At 36.3% G+C, this 25,778-nt stretch overlaps 1 protein-coding gene across 8 annotated transcripts in view; it reads left to right on the top strand.

The window, feature by feature from the left end:
- NCOA1 (nuclear receptor coactivator 1) overlaps nt 1-25,778 on the top strand; it is a 254,204-nt gene that overhangs the window by 166,271 nt on the left and 62,155 nt on the right. For all 8 annotated transcript variants that reach the window (XM_067703564.1, XM_067703565.1, XM_067703560.1 and 5 more), the window contains 7 exons: nt 4,056-4,233; nt 6,185-6,364; nt 7,653-7,748; nt 12,536-12,676; nt 19,723-19,870; nt 21,186-22,506; nt 25,356-25,536. In XM_067703564.1, the coding sequence (XP_067559665.1) occupies nt 4,056-4,233; nt 6,185-6,364; nt 7,653-7,748; nt 12,536-12,676; nt 19,723-19,870; nt 21,186-22,506; nt 25,356-25,536 (2,245 nt within the window). The remainder of the gene's footprint in view (nt 1-4,055; nt 4,234-6,184; nt 6,365-7,652; nt 7,749-12,535; nt 12,677-19,722; nt 19,871-21,185; nt 22,507-25,355; nt 25,537-25,778) is intronic.

Below are 25,778 nucleotides of genomic sequence, written 5' to 3'. Positions count from 1 at the left end.
CATTTAAAGCGAGGGCCCTGTGAGAAGCCCTGGCCAGTGTGAACCCTGCATTGAGACCCAAAGTGGTCCTCTTCAAAGACTGATATCCTGGGCAGAGAGAAAAACCCCTCCAACTGATGATGCTGTACAGAATGGAGTGGCATTTGTTATCATCTCCTGTGTATAGCTCAATGTCAGCCCAGCTGTCAGGACTTGGAGAAACAGGAAGATTCCTTCCTAGGAGCACACTTGGAAGTTAATTATATGCACAACATATGAGGGAAACTTGTAGGATAAGAACAAGTATTAGCAGGTTATATTAATCAGACAAACTTTTAGAAATTAAAGATGTTTAAAGATATTCATAGGAATAGTCTCAAAGGATTCCTTGAAATGTTACCAATCTCTTGGGGGTGGGATTTTGGCAGATCTTATACTATCTACTTAATTTTCATACATAAAAAAGTTTAAGTTATATTTCATTTATAATTAAAAAAAATACGCATTTCTAGCACAGGACAGGCTGTCTGTATCTCAGGAGAAGGTCAGCAGGACCTCTCTGCAACTGTGGGGCAGCCTCTGTTAACCTGTTTTCCAAGCCAACCTTTTCTGGAGAAGCTCAAAAGAAATATGATGCCCCAGACTTCTCAGAGGAAACGATGAGTCCATGTAACCGAGACCAAACAGAGACCTGGTGAAAGTTCTGTACTCCCTGTAAGGCTGACCAGCTGCATATTCCAGAGGCCAGCTACTAGAATAACTTCCCAGCTTGGCACTGAGGTCAGGTGCAGTCAATGGGAGAACTTGGAGAAGTCCCAGAAAGTCTGGAAACAGGAGACTGCAGGGACTCCAGGCCTACTGCAAAGGAAGTTTAAATCCTTTGGATTTCACAAATGCCTTAAAAATAATTGCACCGAGTAGTCCAGGTGAATCCCTGGGCCTTGCTGGTGCTCGAGGTCTGCACCACCAGCCCTGTGCCCACTGCTGGACAGTCTTCAGATTGGGCAGAGATGATCCCAGGAGTGGGTCTCAACCTCTCCCAGCCCCTCGGCAGACAGTGGATAACTTCCAGACATAGTCAGAGACAGACATGGAGAGTGAAAAAAGCAAGGGAGGGCTTTCCTGGTGGCACAGTGGTTAAGAATCCACCTGCCAATGCAGGGGACACGGGTTCGAGCCCTGGTCTGGAAAGATCCCACATGCCGTGGAGCAACTAAGCCTGTGCACCACAACTACTGAGCCTGCACTCTAGAGCCCGCGAGTCACAACTACTGAAATCCACATGCCTAGAGCCCGTGCTCCGCAACAAGAGAAGCCACTGCAATGAGATGTCCGTGCACTACAACGAAGAGTAGCCCCCCGCTCACTGCAACTAGAGAAAGCCTGCGCGCAGCAATGAAGACCCAAGGCAGCCAAAAATAAATAAAATAAAGTAAATAAATTTATATTAAAGCAAGGGAAACTGTGGCTTTGAAGATAGACAGTGTCACTAGGGAGGCAGAGAGCAAGGAGCTAAAAAGGACACACTGAAAACTAGATGGAAAATAGAAGAAGGTAGTGCTTTAGAAGCTGGATGGTGTGGCCCTTGGAAGTGGTTCACCATGAAATGGCCAAGTTTTTTTACTTGCCTGTGTTTTGATATCAATCCTGTTTCTTGCTCTGAACTATGATACTTTGTTATACCCAAACTGTTCTTTATTAAACTCTTTTAAGAGACCAAAAAGAAAAAAGAAAGTTGAATTGTATTTACACTGATTCAATTAATAGCTAAGAACATTTTAAAGAATTTTTAGATCTTCTTTTTAAAAAATATGTCTGTATTTCAGTTATCCCTATTTTAATATAAACTGCCAGACAAATATATATACATATAGATAGATAGATAGATCACCTGTTATGAAATTTATAGCTAATCTGACTTTAAGAAAACAATTAGATATGAGGGTGCTTTCCTGTGCTCATCTAAATCCAAAATAGTTTAGCAAAGGGTTTATCTAGTGTTGAGGTTTTTAGATTATTAATCACATCCCTCTCCTCTTTGCATTATGAACTAAATGAAAAATAGTCAACAGCAGTCAGGTGGAATAAAAATAGTTTTATTTCTTTTTGTTCTTGTTAAAGAAAGTGTTAGCAGTATTTTTAATGAGAACAATGCTGTACTTCATATTTTTTAAAATCTTGGTTGAATGCTTTGGGACGTAGTGATTTGAAGATGTAGTTTCAAGTTCAGTTTATTTTAATATTTGGCTTAAATTATCAGCTGTAAAAAACACCTCACAAAAATGAGGTAGATACAAATGGAAAAATATATCATTGGATGAGTTTACTAAGTCACGATACTCATTTTGAAATCCTATCTACCAATTATGCAAAGGTTTTTCTTCAAATTTCAAATTTTTTTTTTTTCTTGGCCACGCTGTGCAGCTTGCAGGATCTTAGTTCCCTGACCAGGGATTGAACCCCTGCCCCGCAGTGAAAGCGCCAAGTCCTAACCACTGGACCTCCAGGGAATTCCTTAAATTCCATCTTTTTTGATCTCAAATAGTGATTCTCCAAATTAATCAAAAGGAGTTGCATTTTCCTTTTTTAAAACACGGGTTTTTAAAGCCCATTGAAACTCTTATTGGAAGAATTTTGCACAGGGAAAAGGTTTTGTTTCTAAATGTTTTACACTGAGAAGATAATTTTTATAAGTGTACATCATTTTCAGCAACAAAATTATAACTGTGGTAACATTTCAAAACATCCATTTTCACGTGCTGTCTCTGTAGCATAAGTGTCTTTTTGAAAGCAGTTTATTTTTTATTCATTGTTAAAATTTCATCTTTACCCTGAAGGAACAAAATTAGGTGTGTTTATTATTTGGAAAATACCTGCTTAGTAGGATATTATCATTAGCACCCAGCATCATAGAAAAGGTCAGCAAACTTGGGACACTTAACCTTTTTCAAAAACAAAAATGAGTAGCCCATCAACATTGCTGGATGGCTTAAGTCTTTTGCCACCAGTAACCAGCAAACCCCTGTATGATACAAAGGGAGGTTACATCTTGTTACAAAATTCTATAAATGTTCTACTTTTTAAAGGTCTTGATTTTATTGCTTTTATACATTCTATAGCAAGTAAACTGTAATATGTTGTGATAAACAGAAAGATTATAAATAAGGTACTGCTGTCAACCTCTGCATTCTGGATCTTCTCTCAGATTCCGTGGTTTGTGATATGTGACTAGACTGAGTGAGGCACCAGGGTGTTGATGTGTTAATTAAGCTTAATTTCTTCCTTGTGTTTTAGATTATGCTATAAATAGAGATTCCGACTTCTTTTCCCTGCACCCCTGTGGATCTTATGTCCCCTTGGGGCATGTACATCTTCTTTTGGAGGTCTCTGGCTCCATCGCAGTGCATAGAAGGCCTTCTGTGATTTGGCTCCTGTCCACCTCTCCAGACTCACTGCCTGCCTGTGCCTTGTGCTCCAGCAGCTCCAAATGGCTTTTTTGTTCCATTATGTGCCATGTTCTCTCCTCTGCCTAGAATGTTCTTGCCTCATTCCTCCTCCCCTCTTCCACTATGCCTTTTATAACTCAGATCAGGGTCTGTAAGGAGCCTTTCTTTGCCCCCCACCTCGACCCCAAATAAGTATCCTTCTTTGTGCTCACAGAGTAGTCTGTGTATGGCTCTGATACTGCATTTCTCACTGGTCTTTTATTATGCTTATGTCTCTCTCCCCACTGCAAGTTCCTTGAGGGTAGACACCAGGTCTTAACCTACAGTTTAGAGGTGTTTATGACTGACTGAATGGGTCAGTCATTTACTTCACATTTGCTGCCATAAAATTTCTTTCCAAGGAAGACATTTGACATATTCATTGATGCCTACTTGAAACATGAGTGTACAGTCTGTTTAAAAATCCTGTTCCCTCCACAGAGAACATGCAATGTTAAATCTTCTATTCAGTCCCCCGTTTTTTAAGTTGGCGTGTATTTCCAATCTCTTTTTCAGTAGAGAAATGTGTATGTGTATTTTTCTTCTCTCTTTTAACCCCATAACCTCTTAATCGTTTTTTTGGCTTTGCAGGCTTTGGATGGATTTTTCTTTGTTGTGAACTGTGAAGGGAGAATTGTATTTGTGTCAGAAAATGTGACCAGCTACTTGGGTTACAATCAGGAGGAATTAATGAATACCAGTGTCTACAGCATACTGCATGTGGGTGATCACGCGGAATTTGTGAAGAATCTGCTACCAAAATCGTTAGGTAAAAGGAATGTGTTTTTTCAAAGAATGTGAACTCTCTATAGCTTCCCTTCACATAATATATATAATTATTATTATTGTATTTATAATATATAGTATTATACTAATATATATAATATACTAAAAATATTTTAAAATTTAATTTCAGCCTGAGATTAAATATGAAGGAGGAGTGTCATCAAATAGCTGATAGAGAGCATTCCTTTTATCCTCTTCCTCTAGATTATGCCACAATTATGTGACAGTGTTAGGAGGCAGAGCAGTTAGTTGCCTTGCCACAAAAAGCTTCTGCTTGGAATTCCCTTTGTTTTCAATTTTAATTATGTACAAGGAAGAGACAAATGTATATAGTGTATCCTACCACCTTGCTCAAAGAAAAGAAAAAGAAGGAGGGAGGAAGGGAAGGAGAGAGGAAAGAGGGTAAGGAGGGAGGAAGGAATACCCTTCATATTACATACGTATTAAAATTAACATTTTTGGATGTGAGTGGTTTCAACTCAGTAGTTCTAAGTATGGTTGGATGGGTTGTTCACTGCTATAGGAGCCTAGCTGAGAGTATGGATGGGGCCTGATTTCCAGCTTGTGTTCTATGAACTAAGCCACGTGCCTAGTCTTTAGCCTGTATGTGCTCCAAAAGTTGGCGGAGAGTCTTGGCTAGAAATCCTATGTAACTAAACGAAACATGCAAATAAAATGTTATCCATAGCTCTTAATTTTCTATGTTGTTCACTCAATAAAGTGGAAGCCTGTTTCTTCTTTGAAAAGAGTAGTATGTGTTTATAGTAACTGGAAGCCTGAAACAATTGTTCCTCTTAAAATCGCTAGTTTGATACTTGAGTTACCAAGGGGTCTTAATGTGTTATAGAATTTTAGAGTGTAAGTGACTTTAGAGATAATACAAGTGGATTCCTTTATTTTAAAGACAAGGCAAAGATTAAGCCATTAACCCAAAACTCACAGCTAGTTCAAAGATGAACCAAGACTCCTTACTCCAGTATAGGTTTGTTTCCATGATTTCCTCTAACAGTTATAGAGTGATGAGATAGTAAAAAGGAAGGAGGTTCAACGGCGAGGCTATGGTAAGAAATCTGTTGGGAATGGGGAGAGAATAGCTGAAAAACCCCTCTGACTGCCACCATGGTTTGAATATAACATTGTAACTGGGAAATGGTGACGTGCCACACAGTGATTCTCACTTGAAATGTATAGTTATCTTCTCTATAACTGAATTCACTTTTCTTATACTGAATCAGGTAACATTTCTGTTTTAACAGTCATTTTTATGTAATGATTACCCACCATATTCAAGGCATTGTAGCATGCAGACTGTGCAAATAAAATAAAGAGCAAGAAAAAATGATTTAAGAAACCAAGACTGGTCTCTGTATATTCTAAATATTTTTTTTGAGTCACATTTGAAAAACTTTGACTCCTCCAACCAAAAGGGTGCACACACACACAAGCCATCCTTAAGCATCCATGCCTACCAGGTTAAAACCCTTGCCTAACAACAGACCTGTGATTTTCAGTCATTTTTTTCATTGCCAGGGTATAACAGGAAACAAGTGGAAAAGCTCATTAATTAACTGCTGTAAAATTCTGAGCAAAAGAGCAATAAGCTATTAACTTTTTAAAGCTATTAATTTTTAATTTTGTCTTTATCTGTTTATAAAAGCTGTTAGTGAATTAAGGTATTTGTAAGACCTTATCTTTGAGGGAGGAAATCCTATACAATTTCTTGCAAATTTTACATTTTTCTAATTGGTAAACATTTAGCTTTGCTAAGGAAGATTAAGTATCCTATTCCCTCAGGATAATGTTGGATCTGAGGAAGTCTGTCTTTTAATCTGAGTAGCTAATTAAGCAGATGAGTAAAGGTATGTCTTTTGTATCTTCACAGTTTGTACTTTTTCACCTTTTTCACAGGCATATAATCAATTTTTTTTTCACAGTGAATGGAGTTCCTTGGCCACAAGAGGCAACACGACGAAATAGCCATACCTTTAACTGCAGGATGCTAATTCACCCTCCAGATGAGCCAGGCACCGAGAACCAGGAAGCTTGCCAGCGGTATGAAGTAATGCAGTGTTTCACTGTGTCACAGCCAAAATCAATTCAAGAGGATGGAGAAGGTAAAAACAAAGGGTGATTTTAAGGTGTTTGACTGCTTTTTCCATGGTTTTAGGAACAGAGAGGAAATTGATTATAAACTGCCTTCTTCAGATAGTATTTTTGGTTATTATATTATATAGCATAGTGGCTATTCAATTTGCTCTGTATTTCTTAATACTTAAGAAAAAAAATTGCTAACATCTAGAATTACCCATTTAAAATGCCCCCAAATCCTCAGTTTTAAGCTGACATTCCCACTAAAATGTCAAATTCAAACCAACTTGCTGCCTAGAAATAAGAGCTGTAACTCACTGCTGCCAGTTGGAAATGTACCAAATGCAGCAGGCTGTTGAACAGCTCTGATTTTTAGAAAGTTTCAAGCTTAGAGTGTATGGAACACTGGAGAATAGAGTTAGTATTTTTGAGGCCATACAAGGTAATTTATAAGGAGAAAGCTTCTGAACAGATGAAAACACAGCTGAAGCTCTAATATGAACAGGGTATGAACATGGTATTAGTTAAATTTGTTACAGTGGATGACTTTTCCATGCAAGCTTAAACTGAGCTAAGTTAAGAACACCACAAATTGGAAATGGGAGTAAGGACTAGGGAAGGTAGCAGCCGAGAAGTCAGATGCAAAAAGGCCGTGTATGTAGTGGGTCTCACCAGGGAATGGGCGCCACAATCAACTGGGCACTTCTTACAAAATACACATGCAAGCCTGTCTTATATGACTGAAATTCTTATTTAGTTGTGTGATATTGCATGTAACCTCTTAAAAAAATTTGGAAATGGGACTTGCAAAAAAAATTACAGATCCTAAAAACATAGAAGTCCTCTGTCAAAGGCAAAATAATGCTTCTTCAGAAACAGTTAAATGTTTTTTTCATATGATAAATTATTATCTGCACAGTGGTTATAGGAATGATCTTTGTAGCCATTAATGAATATAGGAAACAGACTAAAAAACTGTATTTTATAAACCACTATGTTGCTTAAATGTAGCCAAAACTACTTCTTCAAGTTGTTATCATCCAAGTACTTGAGATGCATCAGTCTCCGCTAGTTTATGTAAGAACATTCAATGGGAAGGGATAATTTATTCTAACTAGATCTCTATCTGGAGCTGCCAGTTTTTAGTTGCGAGCAATTTTATTTCTAATATTATACTATTAGATCAGAGTGACTCCAATATTGTGTCAGATCATATAACATGTACTGTTTTTATAAAAACCATTAATGGCAGGTGGTAGATGTGAACCGCTTGCTACCCTCTTTCCTTCAATTTCCCCTTCTTGTTTTGGGCAGATTTCCAGTCATGTTTGATTTGTATTGCACGGAGATTACCTCGGCCTCCAGCTATTACGGGTGTAGAATCCTTTATGACCAAGCAAGATACTACAGGTACTAGCTGCAAAGTTCAGAATGTTCTCTCAGTATTAATGATGTGACTATGCCCTTAAAACTAACTGTGTCCCTCTGTTCTCTGCTGTTCAGCTTCTGTTCACTAGTCCTGTACAGAAAACATTTCCAATGTGGTCTTGATTCTGTGCATTTTAGATACTGTCATCATTGTTATGGGAGGGTGCTGGGGAGAACATTATTTTGTAATTATGCACATGTTTATATTCTGATTATAAATTATTTTTCATAATCTATGGAAAGAAATTTGGCAATGTAGATATTAATGTATTTATTTATAAACAGATACAAAGAAGTGGTTTTAATATTGTGCATAAATGTATCTGGCTATTTCTTTTTTCCTTTATTCTCTGTCTTTAAATTTATTCAGCACATACTGATTGAATTCCTAGAAGTGCCTGTCACTACGTGTGATTGCTCAGGGTATACCTGATTGAGCAAAAAGCAATGATATAATTACAGATTTGTACTTTTTTGATGGAAAAGGTGTGAAATGGTATAAGGGAAGCTAATAGGGAGGTCCTATTTTAAAATTAGCTGGTTAACAGAAGGCCTGTCGAGCTGATATCGCGCCCCTAGGCCCCAAAGGACGAGGCTGTGCCAGCTGTGCAAAGTGTGGGTGTTGGAAGGGCGCGTTGGGCATGGGGCATGGTGCAGAATTGGTGCTCCTGACTGAGGAGACAGAGCTGCAAAAAGCCCTAAGACAGAGGAGTATGTTAGAACTGGAAGAAGGGCAGTAGAGCCACAAAGTGAGTAATAGTGAGCATACCTGAAAATAAGCCCTTCTTTTTAAAGGCCTACTTCAGATTTGATTTTCAGCAAAAACAAGTTGTTACTGTTCTTTATAATTTATAAAGTATTTCTCATATACTGTTTAATCTTTTTTGATAATTTTTAAAATTTCTTAAATTTTAAAAAATTTTTGGCTGCACCATGTGGCATACAGGATCTTAGTTCCCTGACCAGGGATCAAACCCGTGCCCACCCCTGCAGTGGAAGTGCAGAGCCTTAACCTCTGGACCACCAGGGAATTCCCCTATATTGTTTAATCTTATCTTCACTTTGTCATGTTAGGTTTTCATACTTTTACATCAATCAGAATTGTATATGTATTACTTACCACTCTAGTCTTAAAATAAAGATAGATACTACAGATAGATTTTTTAGCAGACCAAAATTTAAAAAATCATTTCTACTGAATTTTATTCTTTGTGAAAGTTTAGTTTTAATGTACTTTTTCACTTTACCATTATTTACAAGATCCTGTTACAATATTTATTAATTTTTTAGTCCCAGAAGTCTAATATTCCTGTGTTGTGTGCTTTATTCTTGTGTTCTTAAAGATGAACTCCCAACTGCTCTTACTAAAGAGTAGGTTAGGGATAAATTAGGGCAGAAAATATTGGTTTGGCTAAAAAGTTTGTTCAGGTTTTCCGTTACATCTTACAGAAAAACCCGAACGCACTTTTTGGCCAACCCAATAGAATATAACAAAGAGAATGTCTAGGAGCTTGATATCTAAGGGTAGTAATGATCAGTTTACTACCCTTACAGCATCTGTTACAGTAATGATCAATTACTACCCTTACAGCAACAATTACAGCATCTAAGGGTAGTAATGATCAATTCCCATACCTTTATTCATTCACTTTTTGAGTCTACCATGTACACGTTCCTTTCCACTTGCCACCGATGAACAACACTGGAAAAATTTAATAAACCCTTACTGAAAATCCAAAATATTATTGCATGAAGGAAAAATAGGGTCTATTAAAAAATATAGCTGGTCTTTTGTGTCAGTAAAACCAAACAAGGGTTTGAGAGATAGCAGAATAAAAGCCTGTTGAAAAAGGGTGATGGTTAGGCCACAGAATAAATGTGGGAGACAAGGGAGGCCTAAAAATTATGAGGATAATTTAGGAACAGTATATTTCAGCTTTTCCTCATATTGCATTTCTATAAATTGAATCCTAAATTAGATTGTTTTAAAGAAGACTGTATTTTTCCATAGGAACAATGTTATAACTGGTAGTTTTGTTTCTGACCAAGGACCCAGCATTAAAATCTTAGATATACTTGATTTTAGAATAAATTTATAAAAATTAAAAAATTAAGCTCTGGATCATAAAGTAATTATAAATCTAGAGGGAACCTCAGAGATTACAGAATCTAGCCTGTCCATTTTACAAATGAGGGAATGGTGACTTTTCTAAAACCAGGCAGCTAATTGCTGAGGGCAGACATCTTTAGGCCCTAATATAGAACTCTTTATATTGCATTGCCTTCCACCGACGCACTATTTAAAGGGCATCACTGTACTGCACACACTTCTTACACGGAAGATACCAGAGAAAATATAAAGAAAATAGAAAGATGCCAGAAAAATATGAAGTATTCTTTTATTTTTAACATCTTTATTAGAGTATAATTGCTTTACAATGGTGTGTTAGTTTCTGCTTTATAACGAAGTGAATCAGTTATATATATGTCCCCATATCTCTTCCCTCTTGCATCTCCCTTCCTCCCACCCTCCCTACCCGACCCCTCTAGGTGGTCACAAAACACGGAGCTGATCTCCCGCTGCTTCTCCCGCTGCTATGCGGCTGCTTCCCTGAAGTATTCTTAAAATGTAAAATTAGCATCATATCATAGAGTTGATTTAGATAAAAAATAATAAACAAGCTATAATAAGTATTAGATATTTAATTCCTTAAGTTTTAGTAGTGCTTTCAACTCTACATGGAGTGGTTCATGTCCCTTAAAAAAAAGAAGTTTTCTACCAGGAAATGTTGAACAGTGGTTTATTTGTTTGGTTGGTTGGTTAAACTTTCCTCTAGCAAGGAGAAGTATTCTAAATCAACCTATTTATGATTCTCTCCTAAGATACTCATTGCATTACTGATCATTTGTTACCATTACTGATAATTTAATCACTTTCTTCCCTCCAGTCCCACAATTACAGATGTCCTTGCTGTCATGTGGGTTAATACTGACCTTGAACACATAAACACAACCATACATTGCCTCGCTTTAGTCACTGCATATGAGGAGTATTATTGCATTTGAAGATTATATAACAGTGGATTCTCTGCTATAACGAACTCTTAGTCTCTTATATGATGAGACAAAGATTGAATGATTAAAACTCTTAGAAAATCCGAAATTATCTGTAGTTTCAATCACAGTGTTCATCAGGTTTTCCCCAAACTGTTCTAAAATAACAAAAATTCCCTCATTTAAGTTTTAATTTATTTTCTTTCTACATTTATGCCAAGACTTGGGTGACAACCTGATCAGACATACTTGGTTATATTAGATTCAAGACCCTATGTTAAAGAGGTCTAATAAATACTTTATTTCTGAACAAACCAAGAGAAATATATAAAGAAAGGATTAGTTAAAATGAAGAGGCACAAACAGTACAATAGATTTGAGTTGATTGTGTGAAAAAAGGGAAGATGAGGAAAAGACAACCAGGTGTTCACAGAAGAGGAAACTTGAGTGGTGAATAAACATGAAAAATATTCAACCTCATTAATCAGGGAAATACGAAGTTAGACCATAACCATTTTTCAGCTACTAATTGTAAAAAATAAAGAAGCCCAACAGTACCAGGTGATGGAATGGATGTTGGATTAACAGTAACTCTTACATAAGTTTCTGGAAAACAGTTCAATATTATAAATTTGAACATTCACATAACCTGTGACTCAACAGTTCTATTCCTACATATGTACTCTAGAGAAACTGTTACACACATGCACTATGGAAAATGTGAAAGATATTCATAGCAGTATTGATTGTAATGACAAAAAACTGGGAACAATCTAGATAGACAGGAGAATATAAAGACAGAGGGATGTGACAAGTGAGGAGTACACACATAATTGAATAATATTGATGATATTGGTAATGTTCAAGTTTTGAAGTTGGATGGGGCTTTGTAAGTTTTCATCTTATTAATCTAATTCTTAATTTATATATATATACACACACACACACATATATATATATATCTTACCAATATTACTTTGTGTGAATATAAGATTGCATTAAAAATAAAACATCTGAATAATCACAAACTGGATTAATTGGCTCCTGATTAAGAAATAATTTGCCTGAATTCTTCCATAGTCATTTAGGAAACTTGTTCAAATGTGATAACAATGTCAAATCACCACTAAATTTTATAAAGCGTATGTTCTGTTTGCAGAATGCCTAGCAGATCTTAATGTTCTCACTTATCTTTTTCTGATTGTCCTTTTTTTGCCTTCAGTCTTTATTCTTAAATGCAATATTGTCTATAGCCCAAGAGGAGGTAGGAAAGGAAAGCCTTCCTTACTTTCTCATATTCTCTTCACTTAATTATTGGAAATTAATTTAAACCAAAATAATATATTTCATCTCTGCCTCCCATCCCCAATAAGTGATCCAGTCATTAGTATATGTAGAGAGCAGGATCCAAAGAGCAAGCCAGAGGAGTTTGACCTACATTAGTCTCTGCAGCTTCAGGTCTTTATGATATGACTTTACTACTTGATTGGTATTGAAATTTAGGATATAATAACGCACTCCAAGGCAAAGACAATTTTGTAATATCATGTCACTGATATATTCCGTTACCATATGTTATAAAAATTAATAGTGCTTTTGTCCATTAAACATTTGAGAGGTGGCAGAATATTTTTTAGATGCAGTTGTTAGTTTTGAAACACGAATGACTTGTATCAGGAGGCTATCATAAATGTAAACTTTCATTCTTTGTATAGGTAAAATCATCTCTATTGATACTAGTTCCCTGAGAGCCGCTGGCAGAACTGGCTGGGAAGATTTAGTGAGGAAGTGCATTTATGCTTTTTTCCAACCTCAAGGCAGAGAGCCATCTTATGCCAGACAACTATTTCAAGAAGGTAAGGTTTTTCTCTCTCAGCTATTTTCATTAACCTTGCTCTTTATTAATATTGAATAATTTATATAGAATTTATGGCTTGATAAGTATTTTTTCCAAATTACAGTTTTTGCAATAATCAGTTTTAGGAAGGAAGAAGTGGGTAAGCAAAGTAATTCATGAGTGGATCCTGAATTTCGGGATGCACATTTTAAAAAACAAGATATCATGTGGTGGTCCCTCACTCATTCATTCATTCATGCATTCAGCAGACACGTATCAAGTTCCTCACATACATAGAACACTATGTAAGGTGCCAGGGATTCAGTGATGACAAAGCAGGGTTTTGCCCTCCAGGAGGTCAAAATCTGTTAGGAGGATATATGACAGTTTTAAAGATCAGTGTGGCCTGGGCTATAAAAGAGGTATAACAAAAGAAGAAAAAAATTAATTCTGACTTGGAGAATCAGGGATGGCTTTAGAGAGGAAGTGATATTTTTGTCTGGCTTTTGACGATCACTCCCAGCAGAACGGGCATGTCAGAGGGCTTCTAGATAATACAGATCTATATCATGCATGTTTACTTCATGACTGTTACAGTACCTGACTCAGGTTGAAGTTTCAAGTTAAAAATATGTCATATGAAATTATTAATTAATAATTGAATAACTGCTGTGTCATAGTAAGTACTATGGGAATATGAAACAAGTATATTCCCTGCCCTTAAGGAACTTAACAGTATTATAGGAAAGATAGGGAAAATTAACTGAGAGTGAAGGCCAGAAAGTTTGTAAAGATTCAGAGATAAGGGGTTTTGATATATTTTAAAATATTGTCATGTAATTATGGTAGCCTAATACATCTTTCCCAGTGTAATTTGTTCTGTAATCTCTAAGTAAATAGTTTGTCTGGAAAGAGACTCTTTGTATGGCTATTCCTGAAAAACAATTTTTAAAATATTTTTCATTATTCCATCACCTTTCTTAATTTTAACATTTTCCCGTTAGGTTTCTTAAGTTTACAGATGATTTTCCATTCATTCCATTTTAGGTCAGCTGCTTCCTAATGGTATGTGAAGGAAGCAGCTTGACTTTTTTTTTTTCAGGAAGCCATCTGTATGAATCTCACTGGTCTGTTTACTTCTGGGACAGCTTCCTACAGACTAATGGTTCTTCAGTTGGCCTCTTACTAGACTGTTACCATCCCCAAAGATGGTATTTCAGTGGATATGACCAAGAAGTTCCCCAGGCAATCCTGAAGTGCAGTCAGGTTTGGAAACCATTACAGAAAGCAGTTAATGCCATCCGCTGGTTGCAAACTTTGTGACTCCCTCTACCAGCAATAGCACTTGACTTTTGCATAAGTGGGAAACTCAGAGCACTGTCTTCACTCATTGCCTAAAATGCTGCAGTATATGATACTCTTCTCTTTGATTTTTGCCTTAACTTTATAAGTTGAACCTTCCAAGGCTTTCCTTAAAAGACTTTCAGTTTTATTTGCCTATAATTTATATACATTTTGGCCAAGGCAAAGCAGGTCTAGATTATTGTCTCATTGTCCAAATGCCTAGGCTGCCCATAGATGTGATTGAGCCGTGGTTTAAAGTATGTGTTTCTAAACCATTGGAACTCTCTATAAAATAGATGGATTAAAGTATAATAAGTAACTAACGTATCATTAACATATGAAGTAAAACAATTTAGAGAGAAATGTAAAGAAATATAATTCAACACCTCTTCTCCATTACTCGTCTTAATGTTCTTTTCTTGTACTTTTCTTAGAAAAAAAAAAAATTCCTCAATAGAAATAACTTTTTTCTCAGAATTAAATTGCCCAGAATTCACATGACTGATTCTAGTGTTTTGGAGATTCTGGACAACCTGGTAAACAGCGTTCATGAATCGAGCACATCTTTTTCTTATATGTTATATTCAGCAGTCAAGTTATATTCAGCATCAAGTTTGAGAACCACTGGTCTATCAAGAATGGAGAGAGATGTAAATAGCATTTGCAGTTTCCTTCCTGCCTCTGCACTTAGGGACAGTATAAAAGAATGAAACAAATTATGCCACTATATCCTCGATTTTGTGTAAAACTTTTAAAATGTAAAACCTCTACAGTAATTGATATTTAGGCAAGAAAATTTGTCCTCCGTCTTTTTTCCTGCCTTTAACTTACCTTTTGAAGGCAGCAGCTGGTATAAAATCCTCATATGCATTAAAAATTTAAGTTCTTACTTTTTAAGAAATATTACCTAAATATGTGGCTTGCTCAGTGTTTAATTGCAAGTTTTCATTCTTCGACTTTGAAAACGAGATTAAACGTTAGTATTTGTGTGAAAAAAAAAAGATTTAAGTTCTTAGCTTAGTTTTTCAGCTGTTTTTGACAGACAGGTCACGGACTGCTTTTAAAGGGTGTTGACCATTTTATTTTCCAGAATCAAATTTGAAAACATTTCAGCCAAAGAATATTGTGGGAGCATTCAGGATGAACTAGATTAAAGCAGTTGTTCTCCATTGAGACTGGGGGGAAAATGGGTATCAGGACCACCTGAGGAATTTTTTAAACTGGGAGGAAGTTCATAAAGGTATATAGTTTAGAAAAGCTTCCTAAGTTCTGTTCAATTCAGAATCATTCTTTTAGAGAATAGTCTAGGTTAAATGCTTCCCTAAGGTCCCTGATAAGATTCATTTGGGGCAGTTGTTAAACCAGATTTCTGGACTCCACCCACACTACTGAACCAGAGTCTATAGTCTAAGATGTTTTATTACAGAAAAGTTTGGAAAACATAAACATAGGTTCCACAAGATATTAATAGCTATAACTAGGAAATGATGTTTCATGCTGAATTAAATATGGGAAATATTTCAGTCTCCACTTTCGGGGATTCATAAGACATATTTAAGGTATTTAAGTTTCTGGGAAGTTCTACAATAAAGGTTCATGTTTGACTTTGTTACCTAGACTTATTTTTCCTCAGAATACTTTTTCCTGTAGCACATCTATTAGCACTTAAGGAGAGTACTAGTCGTGGGAAATGTTGGGCTAGATAGCCTAGAAAAGTTTTATGAAAGTTTTATTTACCTATTATCAATAATGTAATGTCATTTGGATCGTTTCTTCTCTTTGAAAGATGTCCATGATACATTGTTACATTAAAAAGTAGGCTAAAAAAAAAAAAAAAAAAAGTAGGCTAAGAGGGGCTTCCCTGGTGGCGCAGTGGTTGGGGGTCTGCCTGCCAATGCAGGGGACGCTGGTTCCTGCCCCGGTCCGGGAGGATCCCGCATGCCGCGGAGCGGCTGGGCCCGTGGGCCACGGCCGCTGGGCCTGCGCGTCCAGAGCCTGTGCTCCGCGGCGGGGTGGGGGGGTGGGGCCACGGCAGTGAGAGGCCCGCGTACCGCAAAAAAAAAAAAAAAGTAGGCTAAGAAAGCATGGCATATATAGTAAGATCTCATTCTTGTATATCTATTTATCCAATATTAGAAGGCTAACAAAATGTTAACAGTGGTTATCTCTGAGTGATGGGATTACACAACTTTATCTTTACTTACTCTTTGTTCATTTCTCTGTTAACTTTATAATCACAAAATAAAGTTATTTTCATTAAAAAAATCATGAGACAGTTGGAAGGAGTTTGTAGTATCAATAAGTTTGGAAGTATTGCTATAAAACGTAAGTTCCCATATGAATGATTAACCAGAATGTCCATTTCTGTATAACAGAGTTAACTGAAAATCTTTTTTTTGTCTAACTTTATTAAAAATATTTAAAATATGAGTTTATTTTCCTTTTTGAGAAATTTCGGTATACTGAATAGAGTTTACACATTGGTGACTGAAAATCTTAGAGCATCTAGGGGTAATTTTTTTTTCTTAGTAACAATTTTTAAATTGCATTTTTTCTGCATATATCTAGGGAAATATCAAAAAGAAAGAGAAATCTCTTACAGCATTGATCTGTAGTACCCTGCCATACATTTTAAACCTGCCCAGTTGGTTAACATCAGTAAGGCGTGCTTGTTGAGGTTATCTCAGCACCAAATTAGGTGGAGTCAAAAACCCAAATAGCTCTACTTCTATAGCTGCTGTGACCAGAGAAAACAGTTTCCTTTGCTCTGTTTCCTGGCTTTGTTGAGGCCTACTCTGGGGGGACAAAAGCAAAAACGATTGCCATTTTAAAGGTTCTTTGAAGAGTTTCTGGGGTGGCAGTAATACCACATCAATAACATCCCTCCTCACTAAGTGTTCTAAAAATTTTAGAAATGGACACAGGAGTCAGAGATCAAAACCTGGGCAAACTAAATCAGGAAACAAAACCTGGTAAAATTAAATCAGAAAACAAGGTCAGGACCTGTGATCAAATGAAATTCCAAATAGTTTTGTTCAGGCACAGATCTTTCTTATGGGGAAAATTTGGTGTGTAGAACAGACGTTTAACCAACCAGTTCTGTAAAGAATTATGGCTTCCATACTCATGTCTTAATTCAGAATATTAGATTGTTGTGTAGGGTTGAAGCTATTAGTATAAATGGTATCTTGGGATTGGCTGACTGTGAGTATGACTCAGGACGTAGGTACTTTGGAAGCTGCTTATTTGTAGTTTGTTTTTTCTTTGGTATTTATTCAGGAAATATTCATTCAGTACCTGCTATGTACCAGGTTCCATGCTAGATGTTATCTCACAATAAGCTGGCTCCATTTTAGTGACAATGGGCAAAGGTTAATTTGCATTATTAAGTCCTAAACTTGTAAATGACAAAGTCAGAGTTCAAACCTAAATCTGATTCCTAGGCTTTTATGCTTTTCATTGACCTGTGCTGCCTTCCTTGTGCTGAGTCTTATTCCACACCTTATTATCGAAAATAAATAATCTAACTTCAAAACTTAAAGTGTAATAGTTTCCTGTATTAAGTTAGAAGGGATTCCCCAATTTTGGAATTTTCACTAGTTTAGATGTAGTCCTCCAAGTTAAGGAAGCATAATTACTAAAGGACTATTGATGGTTCTATAATCCACAGTATCTTAATATTCCCATGTTAGCCTGAGTTTCTAGTTCTTTCTCACTTTAAAAGCATTGTGCAATTTCAATGGAGAGTGGAAAATAAGAATGGGACACAGTACTAGCCCTTACGTTTATTCTACCTGAAGAAGAAAAATAAGTGTATAAAAGGTTTTCTACCTCCTGTTCAAAGAGATATAGAAGAAATGTTTATGAAACAATGAAAAATAAGATTGGAAAGCAAAATGAAATCAGATTGTATGGAGCTGTACTGTCCAATATGGTAGCCACTAGCCACATGCAGCTATTGAGTACTTGAAATGTGGCTAGTGAGACTAAGGCACTGAATTTTAAATTTCTTTTAATTTTAAATTTAATTTACCCCATCAATTTGCCACATTATGGAAGTGGCTGATGACTCCCATATTGGACCATCAGCTCAGTGGTGAAGAGCCAGAGAACGCTTTCTAGCAGAATGATCCTAAAGCGCAATAAAGTGTGATGAAAAAATAGACAAAATGGCATCAGCAAAATAACGTGAAATATCTTCTGTGTCTTATCTGGCCATTTATATATCTGTAGCTTTCTCAATATCCCAGGTTAATAATTATCTTAAAGTGCCACTTTTTTGTTGTAGTTGTGTTTTCTAAAATATATTATCAGAAGATATTAACAGTTGGGAATTGTTAATATATTTTTAAGGTTTTGTCAGAGCAAACATTTAACTTATATCCTTACACAGAAATTATCGGTTTTCAGTAAAGACTTTTTCATCATTTATTATTTCACTAGATACTAAATTTCTCCATGTGTTGTATTTGGTAAATGTGCCAGTGATTTGGCTGAAATTGCCAGGTGGGTAAGGAATCCTTGAAATTAACTTTATATCCTGGTTTTGGTACTTCGGGAGATTTATGTATGGCATAGATTTACAGCAGATTATGCCCTCTTCAGTTTATATGGTATACCCATGGCAATAAAGTAGAGCCTGCCTTCTCTTCACTTAAAGTAATATGTAGCTTCAAAAATTATTTATCAGTTGGTCATTTTGTCTTTCTCATATGTCTTTAAAGTGTGACTGAAGCCCTTTCTGAAATGTCTTTGAAAAATAGGACTAACATTTATTACAGGCTACATTATAATAGTCATTTGTGGTAGTAACCCTTGTATTTCAGTGGATATGATTCTTAACCTTGGTATAGCTGAGTCTACCTATTAAATCTTTCTCAAAAAAGAATTCTATTGTATTACTGAAACATCAGTGACATTTTCTTACTTAGTAGTCTGGTAGAGCCGTTACATATTTCATAAATATTTACCAGTAGAGTTAGAATTTTATCTGTTGTTAATAAAGCTTTAGGACAAAAGTAAACCGTGTTGTTTATACAGTGATTTGACTGCTTTAACCTAGTTTTTATTTTATATTAGTAATCAGTGGCTGTATCTTAATTTGCTTACTAAACTAAATTCAAACATCAAAAATAATATATATGACTATAGTAATTTGACAAGTGGGGACCTTATCAATTCACATTCCTGAGTGAAAAATTAAATTTGAATTTCAGTTAAAGAGCTCTGCAAACTAATCAAAACTCAGAGGATGAATTTTATAGTATATTAATGACATCTCAATAAAGCTGTTTCTAAAAATCAGCCAGCCAAAGGTTGGGGGAGAGCTTGTTAGAGATAATACTGAGAATGAGAGGGGAGAAAATTACTTCTTGGTATTTTAAATGAACACTTAATAAATTTAAGGAGCTGCCCCATTATAGGGAAAGATTAAGGTTGATTTTTGTGTGGTTTGTGGTTTCTTCATAATTGTAATTTCTGTGAGGAGGCACCCGTTCAAGTAGGACTAAATTAAAACTTGTCATCAGATTGTATATTTCACCCAGAATCATTTTCCCCCCTCAGATATCTGCTTTATCTGACTGTATTTAGAGTCTGAGCAGGCAGCAGTTAGAAGGGCATTTAAATGAAGTTCTAGGTAGAAATAAGGCTTGGTAACTCTCCTTTGCCCAAAGTATAAGTGTCAGAATTTTAACTAGGTTTCTCTTTTGTTTGAAACAGTGATGACTCGTGGCACTGCCTCCAGCCCATCCTATAGATTCATATTGAATGATGGGACAATGCTTAGCGCCCACACCAAGTGTAAACTTTGCTACCCTCAAAGTCCAGACATGCAACCTTTCATCATGGGAATTCATATCATCGACAGGTACTACTTATTTGGAGAGCTTCATATGAAATAAGTCAGTTCACATATCTCTTCTTAGAGAAAAAAGTTTTATATTCTTGATGGCGAGAAAACAAATTTTAAATTAGGCATTAAACTAGCATGATGAGTATATAGTTAATATATCCATACTGAGTTGTATAGTTCTGTCGCCTAACAATAGCTTTGTTGTTTAAAAAGGGAGACAGGAAAGGTGTGGCTGAATATATGCTTAAGGGGTAAAAACCAAAAACGTGGCTAAGAATTTCCAACTTTCCATATGTGAACTTATGGTCATAAAAGATTTGAGTTTATTAGTATTGTTATTTTTTAATTTTAAAAGTGCTTTATTTTCATTAGGGCAAAACTCAGTGGCTCCTGAGTTCAAGTTGATAGCTTATCAAACTACAAATTATTAAACTATCCACTTGAGATTTTTTGAATGTCATTGCCTCTAATTTGTTCTCCTCTCAAAATATGTTTTGCACTATTATATATGGTAAATTCATGAAACCATTCTCTTATCCTATGAATTATTCAAAATCCCACATTTACAACTATTTAAAATTTAGCATTAAACAAAAGCAAAGACATTTTCCCTCACTTCATCTTTCTCTCATCTGATATATTTGCTTATGGGAACATGGTAATACCAGTCACAAATCTGTTGTCGTAATTATGGATTTGAGTAAAGAACTTGATGAAAATCTGAATTCAGTATTCTGCATTTTCTAATTTTAGTTTAATTTATGCTTGTGAGTGGAATTAGCACAGTTCTTTTTTTCATATTGTGATTTCTCTTTCAGAACATCTGCTATGTCTGCATGTCACCCTTTTTAATTTTTACATCAGTGACACAGTATTTTCCTTACCCAGTCTTCCTCTTTGGAGTTGAAATACTTAAAAGCTGTAACAAGGGAGTCATAAATAAATACCATAAATAAATACCAGAGAGGTGTGGAAAGTTTCTCTTTTAACTAAAAGTCTTATGTAGTGTTAATTATTTATATGAAATTTTGAAAAGTTTAAAAGTGCATATATTGGATTTTTTTCCAAGGCCAAGAAAGGTTTCTCTCCCATTTAACTGAAACCATTATCATATTTACAGGGTCTTAAGCACTATTGCCTATTAAGTGATGCTAATATTTCACAGTAGTACTAACAGTCCACTGCTTTTCTTAGTTTAAAGTGATACAGAAGCTTTTTACTTGATAGTTTGCTACATTAGTGAGATTAATGGTCTTGTTTTATAATATGCATCATAAAAATATTATAATGGAAAACAGTGAAGATCTTTGAATGTCTTTTCCTCCTCTAGGGAACACAGTGGTCTTTCTCCTCAAGATGACACTAATCCTGGAATGTCAATTCCCCGGGTAAACCCTTCCGTCAATCCTAGTATCTCTCCAGCTCACGGCGCGGCCCGTTCAGCTACATTGCCACCATCCAACAACAACGTGGTATCCACCAGAGTAAACCGCCAACAGAGCTCAGACCTTCATAGCAGCAGTCATAGTAATTCTAGCAACAGCCAAGGGAGTTTTGGATGCTCACCTGGAAATCAGATTGTAGCCAGTGTTGCCTTAAACCAGGGACAGGCCAGTTCCCAGAGCACTAATCCGTCTTTAAACCTCAATAATTCTCCTATGGAAGGTACAGGAATATCCCTTGCACAGTTCATGTCTCCAAGGAGACAAGTTAGTTCTGGATTGGCAACAAGGCCCAGGATGCCAAACAATTCATTTCCTCCTAATATTCCGACATTAAGCTCCCCCGTTAGCATGACAAGTACTGCCTGTAATAATAGTAACCGATCTTATTCAAACATCCCAGTAACACCTTTACAGAGTATGAATGAAGGACCCAATAACTCTGTTGGCTTCTCTGCCAGTTCTCCAGTCCTCAGGCAGATGAGCTCACAGAATTCACCTAACAGATTAAATATACAGCCAGCAAAAGCTGAATCCAAAGATAATAAAGAGATCGCATCCATTTTAAATGAAATGATTCAGTCTGACAACAGCTCTAATGATGGCAAACCTCTGGATTCTGGGCTTCTGCATAACAGTGACAGACTCTCAGATGGAGACAATAAATACTCTCAAACCAGTCACAAACTAGTGCAGCTTTTGACAACAACTGCAGAGCAGCAGTTACGGCATGCTGATATAGACACAAGTTGCAAAGAGGTACTGTCCTGCACAGGCACTCCCAGCTCTGCCTCTGCTAGCTCTTCAAGTGGTTCTTGCCCTTCCTCTCATAGCTCACTGACAGAGCGGCACAAAATCCTACACCGGCTCTTACAGGAGGGTAGCCCCTCGGATATCACAACTTTGTCTGTGGAGCCTGATAAAAAGGACAGTGCATCTACTTCTGTGGCAGTGACTGGACAGGTACAAGGGAACTCCAGTATAAAGCTGGAACTGGATGCTTCAAAGAAAAAAGAATCAAAAGACCATCAGCTCCTACGCTACCTTTTAGATAAAGATGAGAAAGATTTAAGATCCACTCCAAACCTGAGCCTGGATGATGTAAAGGTGAAGGTGGAAAAGAAAGAACAGATGGATCCTTGTAACACAAATCCAGCCCCAATGACCAAACCTGCTCCTGAGGAAATTAAACTGGAGTCACAGAGCCAGGTAGGTAATTCCTTGCTTCACAGAATGAACATTCCTAGTTGTTTTTTTCTTTTCATTTATTTTATTCCATCCATAGACCATATTTGGATTCAGGCTATGTTTTGCCTATCCCTTGGGCATGTGTTAAAAGGTTAGTTTCAATGGTTGAGAAATTACGGGATGCCCTGAAAAGTTCTCTTTGGAACCTTGGAGGGCGACAATATTAATGTGGCATTCTAAGAAAGTAGATGTTTCTTTCTTTCTATAAAATTAGAGTTCACATCTTTGGAGGTTTAAAAAAATACCTTCCCTGCCCCCTCCTCCCATCTTCCCACCTATTAAATCCAGCTCTTTCAGAATAGAACCTAGAAACCTGTATTTTAAAGACACTCCCCAGAGAACTCTGATATGTAACTACATTTGGGAACCTCTGATGTAAATGAAATGAGAGAGAAATGTGAGGAGGTGGACAAAGCTGCCTAGTCTGGCTTGCTTTGCTATTTAATTTCCTTTGAAGCATTTTTAAAAGTCTGTTTCCTTCTCATCTGATTCTAACTGCCCTCAGTCCACAACCCCCATCAGAATAGGGACTTAGAGTATTCTGGGTAGTAGGGTATATAACATGCCCTGAAACAGAAGTAAATACAAATAAACCTTTGCATAAATTGTTATGGATCAGGAACCTCTGTGTTTAGGCTGGGGTAGGGCGTGGAGTGAAAAGTAATAGGCAGCTTCATTTATTGAGTAATTGCTGTGGACTCTGAAGGAATTTAAGAAAAACAGAAAATGTGGTTCCTCCCTGCTAGGAGCTTACACATTATTTAGACAGAATACAGACATACATGAAATAGCTGAAAATGTATTCACAAAGCAGTTTATTAATAAGACTCTTCATTGTGAAACAAGATTCACACTTAGTACGTATAGGTCCTACAGTTTCTTGAGTCAGCTTTATTTTGTGCCCTCATCTCACAGAAGTCTCTCTCTTCCCTCAGGCATACTGCATTCTAGGCACATGGAAGCCCTTGCCATTCCTGAGATAAGCCATGTCTCTTCTAAGCATCTTCTGCCTTGCTCTCCTTTCTATGTCTGCTGAACTTCTACTCATCCTTCACAAACAATTCAGACATCATTTCTGTAAAGCCTTCCCCAGTAGCCTTAGTTAAACATTCCCTTCCTCTCCACTCTCATAGTGCTCTGTATTGTCTCTCTTTACTATAACACTATTTGGGTTATTTCTTTACGTGTGTGCTCTTTGAGAAGGCTGTCTCTTGGTACAACTAAACTAGTGCTGTGTTTCTCAGCTGAAAAACAGCTTTAAATAATAACTATGTTAAAACTCTCATGCTTTAAAATTAACTTTAAAAGTAACAGCTTTATAAGAAAATACCATTGTGTACAATCTTGGCACATCTGTTTTAGTGCACATGTACATGTATTTCTGCTGAGTTTATACCTGGGAGTGGAATTGCAAGATCGTAAAATATGTGTGTGTTCATCTTTAGTAGATAATGCCAGTTTTCCTAGTGTGTGAGAATTCCTTTTAGTTGTTCCATATCCTTGTTAATACTTGCTGTTGTCAGTCTTTTAAATTTTAGCTGTTCTGGGGTCTGTGTAGTGATATTTCGTAGTTTTAATTTGCCTTTCCCTGGTAAACATTTATTGGTCATTTAGATTTCTTCTTTTGTAAATAGCCTGTTCAGGTGTTTTGCCCATTTTCCCAATATGTTATATTTTTCCTATTGACCTGTAAGAGTTCTTTATGCATTTTGGGTGAGTCCTTTATTGTTTATATATTTGCGGATATCTTCTCTATGTTGTGCCTTGCCTTTTCTTTCTCTTAATGGTGCTTTTTGTTGGAGTGAAGTTCTTCATTTTAGCATAGTCCAATTTGTCAGTTTTTTCCTTTATTGTTAGTACTTTTTGCATGTGCCACAAAAGACATGTTCAAAAATAGTCATAGTAGTTTAACTTGTATTAGCCAAAACCCAGAAAAACTCCCAAATCCATTACAGTAGAATTGATAAATATATTGTAGCATATTCATACAATGAGATACTATTCAGCAACGAAAACAAAGTGATCTATTGCTACTTGCGACAAGGTGTCTAAACTTCAGAAATGTAATGTTAAGTGAAAGAAGCCACACTTTAAAAAAAAAAATACATGTAATTCTGTTACACAATCTAGAAAGAAATTTTTGTTGAAGTAAATAATGAAACCCAAACAGGTAGACATTTTATGTTGATGAATTATCTTAAGGTAACCATAGTGGAATAATACTGTGAAATAAAGGTCAGTTTTCTCCTGTGCATAGCCACAGACAGATGTAGGAACTCCCTACCTATGCTAGAAGATATGTTTCTTATTCTAGTAAGTACTTAAGTGGGAAGTGACCTTTCTGGGATCTTTCAAGCTAATATTTATTAAAAACTTTCCCAAACTTTTAAAAATTATTTTAAAAAACAGTGTATGTTTTGCACCATCATAAAGTAAGCCATTTTATAAAATTTTGAAAAATATGACAGAAGATAATCACCCATGGTGCTATCGTCGTAACACAGTACTCTCGATATTTCTTTCCAGTTCAGTCTTTTTCCAGTGCATACATTTTATACAGAGATATAGTAGATAAGCACTATGTGTATGTTATCTTATATCCTGTAGTATATTAATATCATAAGCGTCCACATTTTGTTCCAGTGTTAGGTCCTGTTATTTCAGTGAGACCCCAATCTTTCTAATTCTTCTTTCTTCATTCTCTCATAGTCACACTCAATTCATATAGTTTAAAGGAACAACTTGTTTTCTACATTGTTTCAGGTGAAAGTGTAGAATATATTTCCTCTAACTTTGGTTTCCATTCTTAGTTTACAGCTGACCTTGACCAGTTTGATCAGTTACTACCCACGCTGGAGAAGGCAGCACAGTTGCCAGGCTTATGTGAGACAGAGAGGATGGATGGTGCAGTCACCACTGTAGCCATCAAATCGGAGATCCTGCCAGCTGCACTTCAGACCACCACTGCCAGACCCACTTCCAGGCTGAATAGTATGTGTTGGGGACAGAACTTCATTTTAAATGTTTAATGATAATATGGATTAGTGCTTTGTCTCTCATCATTATTGCACAGACCTTTTGTTGGAGAGTGAAATATCTTTTCATTAATGCCACTATTAGTAATACACAGTTACTTTCAGACATATGAACTTCACTCATCATGTCTATTTTAAGTTACAGTATAACCTCTACTTTTTTGTAATTGATGTTAAGGTGAGCAGTTGATGTTAAGG

The sequence above is a fragment of the Pseudorca crassidens genome, chromosome 14 (assembly GCF_039906515.1).
Source record: "Pseudorca crassidens isolate mPseCra1 chromosome 14, mPseCra1.hap1, whole genome shotgun sequence".
NCBI classification, from domain to species: domain Eukaryota; kingdom Metazoa; phylum Chordata; class Mammalia; order Artiodactyla; family Delphinidae; genus Pseudorca; species Pseudorca crassidens.
The sequence above is the reverse complement of the archived record's forward strand: the minus strand, read 5'-3'. Positions and strand labels throughout refer to the sequence as shown.